At 38.5% G+C, this 14652-nt stretch overlaps 1 protein-coding gene across 3 annotated transcripts in view; it reads left to right on the top strand.

Moving 5' to 3' along the window:
* PDK1 (pyruvate dehydrogenase kinase 1) overlaps positions 1–12781 on the top strand; it is a 38035-nt gene extending 25254 nt beyond the window's left edge. The window contains exons 9-12 of one of the 3 annotated variants that reach the window (XR_004350746.1): positions 4387–4497; positions 7858–7971; positions 10086–10361; positions 11222–12759. Coding sequence is in view for 2 of the 3 variants with exons in the window: in XM_032637606.1 (XP_032493497.1) it covers positions 4387–4497; positions 7858–7971; positions 10086–10226 (366 nt within the window). In the remaining variant the exon portion in view is untranslated. Of the gene's footprint in view, positions 1–4386; positions 4498–7857; positions 7972–10085 lie in introns of all 3 variants that reach the window. The other 2 variants (XM_032637606.1, XM_032637608.1) reach the window with 2 other exon arrangements.
* The last annotated feature ends 1871 nt before the right edge of the window (positions 12782–14652 follow it).

Here is a 14652-nt window from a genome sequence, read left to right as displayed (position 1 = left end):
TTTAAGTCACTCAGAGGATAGTGATATTAGTTATTTTTTTAAAAATTAAAATGCTTCAGCTCTTTGTACTGTTTCCTCTGAATTCCTTTTTTCTGTTTATCCCTCTTGGCTATTCATATAAAAGAATGAGGCACAAATAAATATATGGGAATATTCTCTGCTGAAAAGGTAATGTGAACGTGTCTCTTTTTTCCATTCCAGATGCTAATGTGTGCCTAATTTTTGGTTAGTTACGTGTCAGCTACTTGCTTATTAGGGTCTGTTTGATTCAAAATAAGTCCCATATGTCTTCCGCTTTGGGGCATCAGTTGTGCTGCAGCATGGTCTTTCTTGTACCTTTTTCTGCTTGTGTTTCCTGTGCTTTAGCATGCTTCTCTGCAGCTGCTTTCCATTACTTGCGGTCATCCATCACTGTATGGATCAAGGTTCACTGAGCTCTTCAGCACTCATCAGTGACTCATTCTGTGCTGGGGGACAGGCTTTGCTTAGGGACTCTGTGTCTGTCTGGTATAAAGAAAGGTTCATAATAACCCAGCAATTCCACTCCTGGGTATATACCCCAAAAGCTTGAAAAACAGGTATTTAAGCAAAAACCTATACATGTGTGTTCATAGAAACATTATTCACGGTAGCCAAAATCTAGAAACAACCCAGATGTTCATCGGCTGATGAATAGATCAACAGAAATGTGGTACATCCATACAATGGAATATCATTTGGCCATAAAGGGAATGAGGTATTGGCTCATGGTACAACATGGATGCTACAACATTGAAAACAATATGGTAAGTGAAAGAAACTAATCACAAAAGGCCACCCATTATGATTTAATGTATGTGAAAAGTCCAGAATAGACAAATACATAGGGACAAGAGATACATTAGTGGTTGCTTAGGAGTGTAATCAGTAAAGAGCCCGTGGTTTCATGAAAATACTCTAAAATTGACTGGTGGTGGTTGTACATACCTGTGAATGGAGGCATACCTTGTCTTATGGCACTTCACTCTATTGTACTTTGCAGCATTATTGTAAAAAACTGAAGGTTTGTGGCAACCCTACGTTGAGCAAGTCTGTTGGCATCATTTTACGAACAGCATTTGCTCACTTCCTTTCTTTGTGTCACATTTTGGTAATTGCAATATTTCAAACTTTTTCATTATCGTGTTTATTATAGCGATCAGTGATCTTTGATATTCTAATTGTTTTTTGTTTTATATTTTTAAATTAATGTTTATGTACATTTTTTTAGACATAATACTGTTGCACACTTAATAGACTACAGGATAAGTGTAAACATAATTTTATAGGCACTGGGAAACCAGAAAACTCAAGTGACTCGTTTTATTGTGATATTTGCTTTACTGTGGTATCTGGACCTGAACTCACAATATCTCCCAGGTATGCCTGTATGTTAAAAACCATTGAGTTGTATACTTTAAATGGGTGAATAGTATGGTATGTGAATTATATTTCCATAAAGCTGTTTAAAGAAAGAAAGGCTTACAAGGGTTTTGAACAGACTGTTCCAGAAGCTTCTGTACAAGTCCTTAGCTATATCAGGCTCTCCTCACATCCAGGTCATATGACTGCATCTGCTCTTGTTACCGCTTTCCATGTTAAATGCTTGCTTTAATTTTCTTCAGTAGAGCTTTCATCCCCATCACTTACTCTAGACTTTTCAGGATCAAGGCCTGGATTTTTTTGCCCCCCATTCTTATAGCTTGTTGAAACTATTGACATTTTTTTTTTTACTTTTTATCCCTCTGCTAAAAATCCTGCAAAAGAATTGGTTTTTTCTGACTTACAAGTCTAGCTACTGTTTCACATTTGGTGTTTGGTCTATATTCAGTAAATAACATAAGTGTTTACAGCCACATGTCTTATAAATTAAAACTTAAATGTCTTGGTTCATTCACTGTTAGCAGTTTTACAAACCGGACATTTAAAAGCTGTTGACTAAGAAACTTCAGGAGCTATGGGTGAATTCAGGATTAGTAAATTTCCTGCCTTCAGAGCTGTCATCAAGTTAGTAGTGGTTCATTTCCCGTGGACCTGAAAATCCACATATATTAGCCCAGGGAGCCTAGTGTTATGGGAAACATGACTTTAGGGATGGCAGGTCTCAGATGACATTGAGAGGTGGTGATTTCATGCGCTGAGGAGAAAATTTTCAAAGTAATTGGCAAACTTCTCTTCCTCTGCCTTCCTGTTGACATTACTCCACACTGCCATTCTCCTTCACAATCTCTTTCCTTTTCCTTGGTGTAGGCTTATGTTTCTATGATTCTTGATTTTTTTTTCTTCAAATAATATTTAGAGTTTTTCAATTTTCACATCTCTTTCGCAATATATTTGTCATCAGAGTGCCATTCTTCTTGTCTTAAATATATGCAGACCAAACGTGTCTGTCTGTCTCTCCATTATTTCCTCTGTCCCTTTTTCCCAAAGAACTCAGGTTCTGTTATAATACCTGTTACAATTCTCTTGGAAAATCTTTTGACCACTTCAAAAATGTACTGGTTCCAGTTTATTGTATTTTTGGCTGCAAAGCAAAAGCAGTTACCTTTATCAATTTTTAACTATATTTCCATGGCTTAGATTACCCCTCCACCTCTAATGAGATGACACTTCTCAGAGTCACCCCTGGCCTTTCTTTTCCACTCGCTGCTTTTATCATACTAACCTATGGCTAGAAATCACTTCTTGTTTCATACCTGCTGGATTGCTCTAGTGTTTCTGACCAAAAGGTTAAGGAAAATCAGGAAATATTTATTGAAGTGTACCTTTTAATCTTAGTATCTAATGTGTTGTTTACTTAATATTTATAGAACCACACTTGACTCATGTTACCAGTAAATGTGCAGCAGAGCATTAAATTAAAGGGTGAATAATTAACAAATTGATGGATCTCAGAAAATACCCAGAGCCCTTCATTCATCTTACTAAAATAAATCTCTTCACAGGGCTTGAATTCATAGCCAAGAACAATTTCAAGCATAATGCTACATATATAAGTTCTTAATAAAGTGCTTGTATATTTTTATACTGTAGTTATCTAATTATAGACATCAGAGGCCAGTCTTCAAATGATATTTCAAAGCAGATTTGTATTTGAAAAATTAAAATAGCTATGAATTTCCATTGTGAGAGTAATAGATGTGCACATAAATATTTTTAGAGACTATATAAAAACTCAGCTGTAAGCCATTCAAATTGGCTTTTTAATATGTATCATTCCATACAGTTTTTATCTGTATATCTATACACATGTTAAAACCAGGTTTGTATATCACAACCATGTTAATATTATAGATAGAATCAATTTAGATTTTGTGACAAGGGAAAATGGCTAAAGTAGATTAAAAGATAAGCTGTACGATAGCTAGGAAAACAAGTCCATGTTAACTGAAGGAAAACAACGAAGACAATCTAAATAAATTACTAAATTCAATCTACCATATGATTTGAGTTGGAAAATGACATAAGAACAATGTAAAGAACTGTGTCCTTTATAACTCACCAGAAAGTTGTCTGGGAGACTGTGCTGTGAAATTACTTGTAGATGAGACTCTAAAACACAATGAAATGGTTCTGTTTTTTTCCTCCCTGAAAATGGAAATTATACTTTTATTTCCATAATAGAGGTAATTGTGGAAAAAAATTAAGAAACTAAAACCCCAAAAGAAGAAAGTCACTCATAATTCCATTGACAATTATATTTTGTTAGACTTCTTTATAATTTTTGCAGAATTAGAATGTCATAAATGCTTCTCCATTTTTTTTTGCTACTTAACAATATTTTATGAGCCTCTCATGCCAGTACATACAGTTCTACCTAATATTTAGTGGCGAAATAGTATTCTGTTTTAGAATGTATGTTAGTTTACTTAAATAGCCCCCTATTGAGGTGGTAATCCAGTTTTAGCTGTTCTACACAGTATTGTGATGGATATTCTCATACGTACTTAGCATGCTTTCCGGATTATTTTCTCAGGATAAACGTTGTGTCAAAGGGTACATGCATGTTTCATCTGGTTGCCAAACTGCCTGCTAGAAAGGAATTACAAATTTATTGTTACATCCAAGATAAGCTAAGCCTATGCCCCATTGTGTGCTGTACTGCATCATTAGTGTGACTGCAATAATTACACAAAGCCACAGCATTGAAATTTGTATTACAGTGGAGTTCTTATGTCTTAGAATTCTACATATTAGAGGGGTTAAGTCCAGCAGTGATGGAAATGTTTACATTCGCAACTTGTATCACGTGGTATTCATTTTGGAAAGCAGAGCTTTTCAGCCAGCAGTTAAATGGTGACACAGCATGTGTTGGTATTTTGCTGTTTCTTGGACTTGGTGACAGGCTATGATCCTTTATTACCTTAGATGAGTGACCGAGGAGGTGGTGTTCCTCTGAGGAAAATTGACCGACTCTTCAACTACATGTATTCAACTGCACCCCGGCCTCGCGTTGAGACGTCCCGAGCAGTGCCCTTGGTATGTGATCAAGAAATTGTGAAGCAGGTTTTCGTGACTTGTCATAAAATAATTTACCACATAAATCAGTAAAGCCATTGTGTAGGTTTCACCACAAGGACGAAATGAAGCTGTTAGGGGGGAAAAACCCCACTTTCCTCTAAATTTATAGTTTTTAAAATGCTTTTTTTTTAAAATGATAAGAACGTAGGACAAGGAGTATGGTTTTAGAGTTCTTGTTGCAAGGACAAGGTAAATAGTGGTGTGTCAGTAGTTTCCACGTGGTAAACCACATTTTGATATATTATCTCTAATGTGAAGCCTAAATTACCAGCTTTACTAGTACTTGGTTTAATCTTCAGTGTTTGGGTTTTTTTTCCCCTCAAGTACTTGTAATTAGAAAGATTACATGTTTGAGACTGAGAAGTATGACTAGAGCTCTGATCAGTTTGCCAACCTGAAAATGGCTCAAATGATAATGGCGTTAATAGGTTTTTTAACTGATCATAGTCACCTATTTTCAAGTTTTAATAAGGTTAGCTTTTGAATGGACTCATTCATGGTCCTCCAACACCCAGAAGAGCACTTTGCCAAATCTCTTACCTGTAATTCTGGAAAAACTCTTGTTCTTCTGGGCTTTGAAGGTTCTCTGGCATATACACTGGAGTTACACTGTAATGTGATTAAAAACAGTATAAGATGGGTCTATTTTAGACTCTTTCCTAGGAAGTTACTAAAAGGACTTCATTCTAATTGCACAGCACATTCTACAACTGTAATACAGTTCATGTCTTACCAAACTTTTAAAATGATTGCCCTAGGAATGTGCTTTTCAAGTTGAGATATGGGTAGGCATCCATGTGCCGTGGGACAGAAAAGGTCAAATAAACACCAGTGTCTTCTTAGATCCTGATTTTACTCTAAGAAGTGGAGAAAAGGGATATGCTGCTTTTGTAGTGAACAAACATTGTAGAATTTTTGTGGAGAGCAGCATACTGTACTAGTCCAGACTCTGAGTCTAAACTGTCTGGTCCATTCTCAGCTCTACTACATCCTAGCTGTGTAGCCTTGGGAATATTTTTGACCTTTCAATACCATAATTTCCCCAGCTTTAAATTTCGAATTATGGACTTCCCTGATGGTCCAATAGTTAAGACTCCATGCTTCCACTGCAGGGGGTACGGGTTTGATCCCCGATTGGGGAACTAAAATCCCACATGCAGCGTGGTGTGGCCAAAAAAAAAAATCGAATTATTATAAAGATTGAGTTAATATCTAAAATGCTTTTTATAGTACCTGGCACACAGTAAATGCCATGTAAGTGTTTGTTTAGGATGCAAAATTTACTTGAATTTTTAAGAGAACAGGAGGCCTACACCTACGCAGCCTTACCGAGGGTAAGCCTATTGTTAGGCTTTTACACAGCCTCATTCCTGATGTCATGACCCCTTTGTAAGTGGACCCAGTAGCACTGGCGCGGCTGGGGAAAGGCTGCTTGACCTCCACAGGAGGGGTCATCAGGTCATACCTGATGACTGAGAGCTTCCTCCACATGATGCCTTCTGGTGGGCATCTACATGGATGGAATGTCTTCATGCTGTAAGCCTGTTCAGAGAGGACTGTCCACATTTCCCTCTTCTAGACCTTCTCTGTTAATCCAGTTTTGTTCTTTCCAAGTCTCTGACCAGCCAGCCCATTTGCCACTGCCCATGGTCCATGTAGGTGTTCCACTTTGAATTCCACCCACTGGTAGGATTTGCTTTCACTCCTGTCTTTCAGGCCCGGCCCTGAGAGAGGCTGTAGTGAAAAGGCAGTCCACTTTGGCTGGTGTGGGCCACTGTGTAGCTCCAGCAGTGGACCAGGCCTGTGCTATTTTACTTTTATGTTAACTACTTAAAGGGGAAGCCTGATGGGTCCGCAGGTGCGGTAGGTTCAGGGAGAGGCAGTGATAAAGTAGATCAGGTACCATGGGATCCTGAGCCACCCGCTCATGCAGTTTTCCTGGGGCCGTTTCTAGAGCCACTTAATGTGTCAGTCAGGGTCCCGCCTGGAAAGAGGTAATTATAAGTCAAGGAAGGCTTATCTACGAAGAGACAAATTACAGAAACAGGGGTGGGATAGCACAGGAATCCTGGCTAGCAGCCGCAGAGCTGTCACCACCCTGACTCAAGGGGAGAAGGAGAAGTTAGCAGAACCCAGAAGGGCAAGTTGCAGAGCAGCTGCTTACTCCCCAGGGACCCAGCCTGCCCAGGGGAAGCAACCTCAGTGAGAAAGAAGCAGGGGATGAATACCCTGACTTGATTCCCTTGGAACTCCTACTGGGTTTCCCATTGGCTAGACCCACTGGAACCAGAGGGCAAAGAAATCCACTGACATCTGTTCAGGTCAGCCTCCCAGGGCAAGGAGAAATGTGGAGAATGGATAGTTGATTTGGGGGGGTAAACAGAAACTCTGGTTTAAAAAAATCAAGTAATAAGTGATAGAGGTAAGGCCAGAGCCTGGATTTGTTAATAGCAGATTCCTGAATCCACATGCACTCTTTACTGAAGTACTATATGGAATGTCATTGAACACCTGAGTTGGTGATAAGACCCTTTTTTACATTTATCCAAATGTTCTGCTTTGTATTAAAGAATTGGTAGGATTTATCCAGGTAAAGATGGCCATTCCAGATACTGGGAACAGAATGAACAGACACAGATGTGAAAAATAACATGATCTGTTTGAGGGACTTAGGAGGAGATTTACTTCAGCTGGACTGGAAAGTGGGTGGACAGACCTGATCTTACAGTCTTGAAAGCTCTTTTTTAGAAGCTTGGATTTTTAGGCAGTGGGTCTGGATGATGGGGGTGGGGAGGGTTTTGGGGTGCTTCAAAGATTTTTAAGCAGGGTAAGTGACCTGTCAGTGAGAATTAAAAGAGAGCTATTAGGGATCTCTTCAGGTTCAGAACACGGGCTGCAGTTCCTGGTGTGAGGCCATGACATATATCTGTTAGGCTGCCACCAGGCTCTGTTAGGCTGCCACCAGGCTCTTTCTACCCTTGCTCCCGAGAGAGGCCATGTTTTATGTAGTATCACCGAAAGCAGTATTGGGATGCTCTGGAGCAGGGCAGTAAAGAAGAGAAACGTGCTTCTTCTAGACCCCCACAGGTCATTTTATACAAATAAGAAGAATGAGGAATTTTAAATGACCAGAGGGAAGCCGTCTAATGCAGTACTCAACTGGGCTGCAGCTTGATCATTTTTAATACTTAAGTATTAACTGATCTTTTAGATGTGGGCTCTGATAGCCCTGGGATACTCCAATAACGTTTATTTTAATTAGAGAAGTATTTCAGTGTGTGGCTTTCCGAATAGAATTTCATTTTTCTCATCAAACAGGCTGGTTTTGGTTACGGATTGCCCATATCACGCCTTTATGCACAGTACTTCCAAGGAGACCTAAAGCTGTATTCCCTAGAGGGCTATGGGACAGATGCAGTTATCTACATTAAGGTAATGACTATAGTCTTCTGGACTTAATGATACTTCTTTGATTATAAGATGCCAGCATTTAACTGTAATGAAATTTTCTTCTACCTCGTGCTATTAAAATATAAATGTTTTTATTACAAGGATCTCCTCTGCTTTGACAAATGATCTCTTTGACTGTGGGTAAGAAACGCTGGACTATAATGATCAGGGCTTTGTTAATAGAAAAAAAACTGGGTTAAAGTGGGGCTTCAAAAACTTATGTTAAAATTAAATTTGTAAGATAAGACACATGAATTGACATTGATTCACCAGCCTTTTGATGTACTTGCTGAGGCCTTTCATTTGCATATGGGTCTGCAGATTGAAGTTTCAATTGTCTTTCTTGCAGAAGCTATACTTACAATACCTTGTTTTGGTTTCTTTAATCAAAGAAATAGCCAAGTGCATAATCCTTGTTGATTATTATGCATTTCCTTACAGTTGTCTTCTGATTTGACAGCAATTTTTATGTGGCTTTCCTTCATGAGTCTTTATGAAACATTCATCTTAGTTTTCAAAGAACCCCCCCTCCCCGCCCATTTTTTGTGCTTTGTTAAAAGCAATACTTAGATTAAATTACAATGACAGATTTAAGTATATTAACAGATTTAGGAACAATTACAGGTGACTCTTGGTAAGCATATAGCTCACCTGGTGGAAACAGACTTGCCTGGGTTGTTCCATGTGTTTATCTGACAAATCAGTATAAATTACAGGGATAGAAAGCCCTGGATTAGTTCAGCAGTGGGCTGTTGGTACCTAATTTTTTAGCGACACTAGTTTCTTGTTCTGGCCACTAGATGGCACCTATTTTATAGGAAATGCTAAAGACTTTACATTAGAAAAAGTAAAAATTGTCTGAAAAGGTTAAGTTCTTTCAAGATAATTTTCTTTTTTTAAACTATCTCAATTGTGAGGAACTTAAAAACATTGCCTTCATGATGCCCTTTTTATCATCAAATGTAACATTTTTGTTTGAGTCTATAGATCAAGGCGTTCCAGCATAAAGAGAATATGATGTATAGGTGAAAGGTTTCTAGCTCCATTTGGGAAAAAAATAGAATACATGAAGTCTTATAGAATAATTAAGGTCCTTCCTTCCTATTATTGGAATGAAACTTCCAGTTCAATATTTTCTACATCTTGGGGAATACCTGTGGCTTAAGGTTGAAATCCTACCAAAATATCCTAATTTGAAGATAATGAGGAACATAGTTTATCTCAATGATACACGGGAAGCTGAAATAGAACGGTGAATTAATTGTGATAATATGTTGGAAACATGAAATTACAATCAGCCCTCTGTATCCCCGGGTTCCATATCCATAGATCCGAACACGACTAAAAAATATTTGAGGAAAAAAGAAATTCCAGAAAGTTGCAAAAAGCAGAACTTGAATTTGCTGCACATCAGCACCTATTTACATAATATCTACGTCATATTTGTATAGCATTTACATTGTATTAGCTATTATAATTAATCTAGAGATGATTTAAAGTATACAGGAGGATGTGTAAAGATTATACATAGATACTACAGCATTTTATATAAGCGACTTGAGCATGGGCAGACTTTGGTATGCATGCGGGGGTGGGGGGGTGATACAGAGGGTCAGCGATGCATGATGCAGAAATCATATACAGAAATCATGCTATAACTAAAATTAGTGACGTTAATGTAGGAGAAGACACAGGATCAAACCCAGATTTCATTAAATGATTGTACAGTTACATAAGGTACATATGTAAATTTTTATGCTTTTACACTTAACTGACTTTTTCAGTTAACCAACTTCTGTTTGTCATGTTTTATAAGAATGTCTATCAAACTTCAATCCAGCAGCTCCCAGGCTGGCTGGAGAATTACCGCAAGCAATAAACTCAACATGCACATCAAGCAGTTGCCTTGGGCTTAGTAAATAACACGTTTCAAAGATGTGCTCTATTTTAAAATGTATGTAGATGGTCTTATGTTTGATAAAATACAAATCCAATGAAGTATTGTTTAATTTGTAGTAACCTTTTGGCCACTGTAGATTTTCTCAAATAATGCATTCCCAAAAAATGCCTGATATAGGTCCTGCTTTGACTTTCAGGCTCTGTCAACAGAATCAATAGAAAGACTCCCAGTATATAACAAAGCTGCCTGGAAGCATTACAACACCAACCACGAGGCTGACGACTGGTGTGTTCCCAGCAGAGAACCGAAAGACATGACGACATTCCGCAGTGCCTAGACACACTTGGGACCCCTGGAAAATCCAGATGTGTTTTTTTATTAAATTTGGAAGGGATGGTGTTCAGAACTACACTATACCAAATACTTCATGTGTCGTTTTCACAGTTAACTATTTGGGTAGATAGAATAAGTGGTAAGTTAAATTCCTTTTATGCCCATTAAATCTCCTAAAGGATGAAGTTGTACCTATTTTACACTTAAATTTTCACAGTTAATTGAACATTTTTAAACAACTGTAGTTCTGGTCAACTTTCTCTTTACAGTAGACTTCAGAAGCGTAGAAGTCTTTGGGTTTCTACAGGAAGCTGTGTAGTTTTGTAGTTTTTTTAAGAAATACTTTTATGTCTGCTAGAAACATTTCCTTAATATCGATTAGCCAGTTAGCCATCTTTCTGTTTTAGAGGAGTTCTGCCAGCCTTTATTTAGTAATGACAGATGTAATAAGATGATTTACAGATTTACACGACTGACTACAATTAAAGCGGTAAACAGTTGCCCTGTTAAGTGTAGAACCAGCCACCTTTCAGCATCTACATGCATTGTCTTCACTCTGAAGTTAATTTATCATGTTTTAATTTTATTGCAAAGGATTGTAATGATTGATTTCCTATGGAACTAAACCAAGATCATGGGCAATCTACTTTGAATATGCTTATGATTAATGCAATGGGAAATTTTTATACTAAAACCTAACAGCTGCTAAAATTCTAAATTGACTTTAAGAAATTGAGGGCAGAACAGTGAGTCGCAAAAACTGTACTAAAGATTGTTGAGATTACCTGGGGGCGCTTTTGAGAAAGTTTTTCTGAGTCCTACTCCAGACATACAGAATCAGACTGCGGCTGGAGTCCAGGAATCTCAGTTTTTATAACACTTCCTAGACCAGTCTGATGCCTCACCTAGTTAGGAAGCCACGCTTTTAAAGTGAGTAATGATGATACCACATTTGCTAACATAACAGATCTTTATATTTTGGTTTTCACCTATTGAAAGGTCAGACTTCTAGACTCTGGTGCAATTAGAAGCATAATTGGAAGCAAGAGACAAGTTGGCTACAGAAGAAGAGTCAGGTAACCAAAGGATTAGAACCGTAAATGCACAGGTATTGACAAAAAACATGTTATGAAAAATATCTATACTTTATCAGGAAAAAGTCACCTTGGGCTTATCACATTCAAATGTTTGCATTCGAATGTTAATTTGTAGTGTACAAATTTTTGGTATATTCAGTATATTATAACTCTGTTAGGCTTTAAGACAGAGATACCAAACAGGTGGTATCATCTTCGTTTTTGAGACTCAGAGTATAGCCCAAAGCTGCCTAGAATTGGCGTGAGGGCTCAGGCTGTATCTGCTGATCACTGTCAGCCGCCTGGTCTAAGAGACTATGAAAGTCAGGAGACTAAGTTGTTAGTCTTACCTCATCTTTTAAGGTGACAGGGAAGTACACTGAAAATAAATTTTAAAGTAAGATTTTAAATGTTTAAAGAACAGCTTTACTACTTAAATGGGGAACTTTATCTGGTAAATACATTGAGTTGAAACAGCTCATTCTCAAAAGGATTATGTAAGCTTAACAGTGCTATACAAATTTGTAAATTGGAAGGGATGTTAAAGGGCCGTTAGCCCAGGACTCTCACATAAGAGATGAGGATCCTGAAACTCGGGGTGTGTGGGGTTTGCCCAGGGCTGATTAGCTGATGTGACCAAATGTTGGAAGAAGATCTTTTACCTATTACTCCTTAATTATGGATTTTATGATAAACAATAGGATATGCTAGTGGATGATTTATATTAGTTCAATGTGTCACAGTTTTTTTAGCTTAAAATTACACTTTTCTTATAATGATGAAATAGTTTCAAATCCTTTGAATCGAAGTATTCACTTTCTTTCCTAAATGAGACATTTGTACAACTGACATAAATTTGATATTTTTACTTATGATCCACACACCCACACACAAAATTAAAGTTTCTTTCTTTATTTAAGAGCTAAGAAATTGTATTTTCAAAGGAAGAATGAAATCTTTTCCTTTAGTTTCTTTCTAAGGTATAATGGCTTTTTCACTTTGTTACTGTGGTAAGGGACACAAAGTTACATACAGAAATATTTGGGGGAATGCTTTCTCTTAGTTGGTTTTAAATTATTGTGCTACTTGGAAAGTTTTTAGATTCTTATACTATTTTCCCCCACCAGCATTTAATATGATGCCATGTAGATTTTTAAAATATACTGAAAGATAAGAAATGGATACTAAGTGATTTTTGTAACCTGGGCATTTAATGAATATGCCAACATTTTTTTAGGAAGAATCACAAAAAGTATTCTGCCCTGTACTTAAAGTACTAGCTGGCTTTAGATGTCTTCATACTTAATGGTAATCACTTTCTTGCACTGTGAAGTTGTTACATGAAGATGTTGAAGTGGCAGTCTACCCTATTATTTTATAAAATGTTTTGTGTATGGCAATAAACTGAAAACATGGATCAACTCTTATTCTGGAAATAAACTGACCAATTGTTTTTTAAAATAAAGGTCTCTTTCATCATCAAGGGTCAGCTTTCTGTAAACATTCAAAAAGTCGAAGCTACATGGCTCACAGTGCACCTCACTATGCTTGGTAGAGGAAGTGTTTAGATTTCCAACGTGTATATTCTAATCGCCAAAGCAGGCAGTCGTTTGTATGGATTGAGTTATGCTAGATTTTCATTATCCAAACAGCCACAGATGACTGACTTACTGCATAAATGAACATCTTCTCTTATGTGATTTTCAAGAGGTTATGTTAGTATACTCTTTGAATAACTTTTCACAATATAAGTAATATAGGAAAAGCCTTAATTTAACCAGCATTACTGTGTGCTTGTACCAGCCGAAAGTCAAAATTAAACTCCTCTAGTCAAAGACAGGTTCCTGTCCTGTTCCTGATGAATGGGATATGACCATCAATCTTCCCTTCATTATTAAAGCCAGCAAGTTCCATAAAAGGACTGCATAGGTAAAGAACCAGGGAAACAGACTACTAGTGTTAGGGTCCCTTTGTGGCCTTGTGAACAGCCAATCAGAAAGGAAGCCAAAAAAAAAAAAAAGTCAACCAATTTGTTTGCATCTTCATTTGCTGTGCCATAAATGTGAAGTTTTAAACAGATGAGTAATCAGGGTTGAGTTAAGCTGGTTTGCAAATACTGTATATGATTAACTTCTGGCCCCCAAAATTAAATTTTCTTATAGTCAAACTGAATGCACTTGAAAAAATGTGGCGTGAAGTATTTTATATATGGCAAAAAAGAACGCACTGCTGGTTTGCTTAGTCCTGGCATTCTTAAATTACTGCACCTTTTGTTCTGTTTACACGTTTGGAAATAATTAGGTATATGCTACCCACTCTTCACGTTTCTTCAGCAGTCATTAACCATAGGCTTTTAATAGCGAGAGACAAGACTGCCAGCCTTTTCAAATTTATGACATGAGATGACCATAAAATTGGGTGGCCATGAGATTCTATATTATTATAGATATAAAACCATTTGGGGGAAGGAGGATCAAGATGGTGGAGTAGGAGGATGTGGAGCTCACCTACCGCCATAAACACATCAAAAATACACCTGCAGGTGGAACAATTCACACGTAAAACCAACTGGAAACTGGCAGAAGATCTCTTACACAACTAAAGCTGCCGAAAAGATTTTCCATGTAATTGGGTAGGACCAAACACATAAAAAAAAGGCATCAGGATGGGACCAGCACCCCTGGGAGGGATCTGTGAAGGAGGAAAGGTCCCCATGGGCAGGCTCTCACTCTGGGGAGCCCCCTTGCCTGCTGGGAGGTCTGCTGGGAGAGGCTGGAGTGGCCTGGACTCTGATTGCAGGGAGTGTGTGCGTGCTGACTTGCCTAGCGATCAGGGTGGAGGGAGACCAGTACTGACAGCTGCCACCTCCTGCCCTTCCCAGTCCCAAAGGCATGCAGAGCAGGGCTGCTGGAACGCACAGTGGAAAGATGCTGAATCTCGGGCAGATAGGCCCTGGGATAGGACTCTGTCTAACTGCATGGAGATAGCCTGGAGGGCCTGGGGTGTGGTCTAGGCCAAATCTCAGAGCTCATTGTCAGCATGTGAACAGCGGGGCACAGGTCCAGCATCGCAATCCACTGCCAGCACACACACACACAGTGGTGCCACAGAGACGCATGTCTCTGTGCAGACAGTCCCTGGGGAGGAATACACAGCAGTTTGTTTCCCCGTGGGAGCTCTCCAGTTCCACCCACCCCACACTGTAACCTGGGGCCAGATCTAGGGCGGACAGGTCCTGGGAGAGGCCTGTCATGGAGGCAGCCCAAGTCCCGGGCAGCAGCACAAACACCTCCATTCCTGCAGCCACAGCACCAGCCCTCCCCACACTACAGCCTAGTACTAGGTCTGGGATGA

This window comes from Phocoena sinus, chromosome 7 (assembly GCF_008692025.1).
Source record: "Phocoena sinus isolate mPhoSin1 chromosome 7, mPhoSin1.pri, whole genome shotgun sequence".
In the NCBI taxonomy this organism is placed as follows: domain Eukaryota; kingdom Metazoa; phylum Chordata; class Mammalia; order Artiodactyla; family Phocoenidae; genus Phocoena; species Phocoena sinus.
The sequence above is the reverse complement of the archived record's forward strand: the minus strand, read 5'-3'. Positions and strand labels throughout refer to the sequence as shown.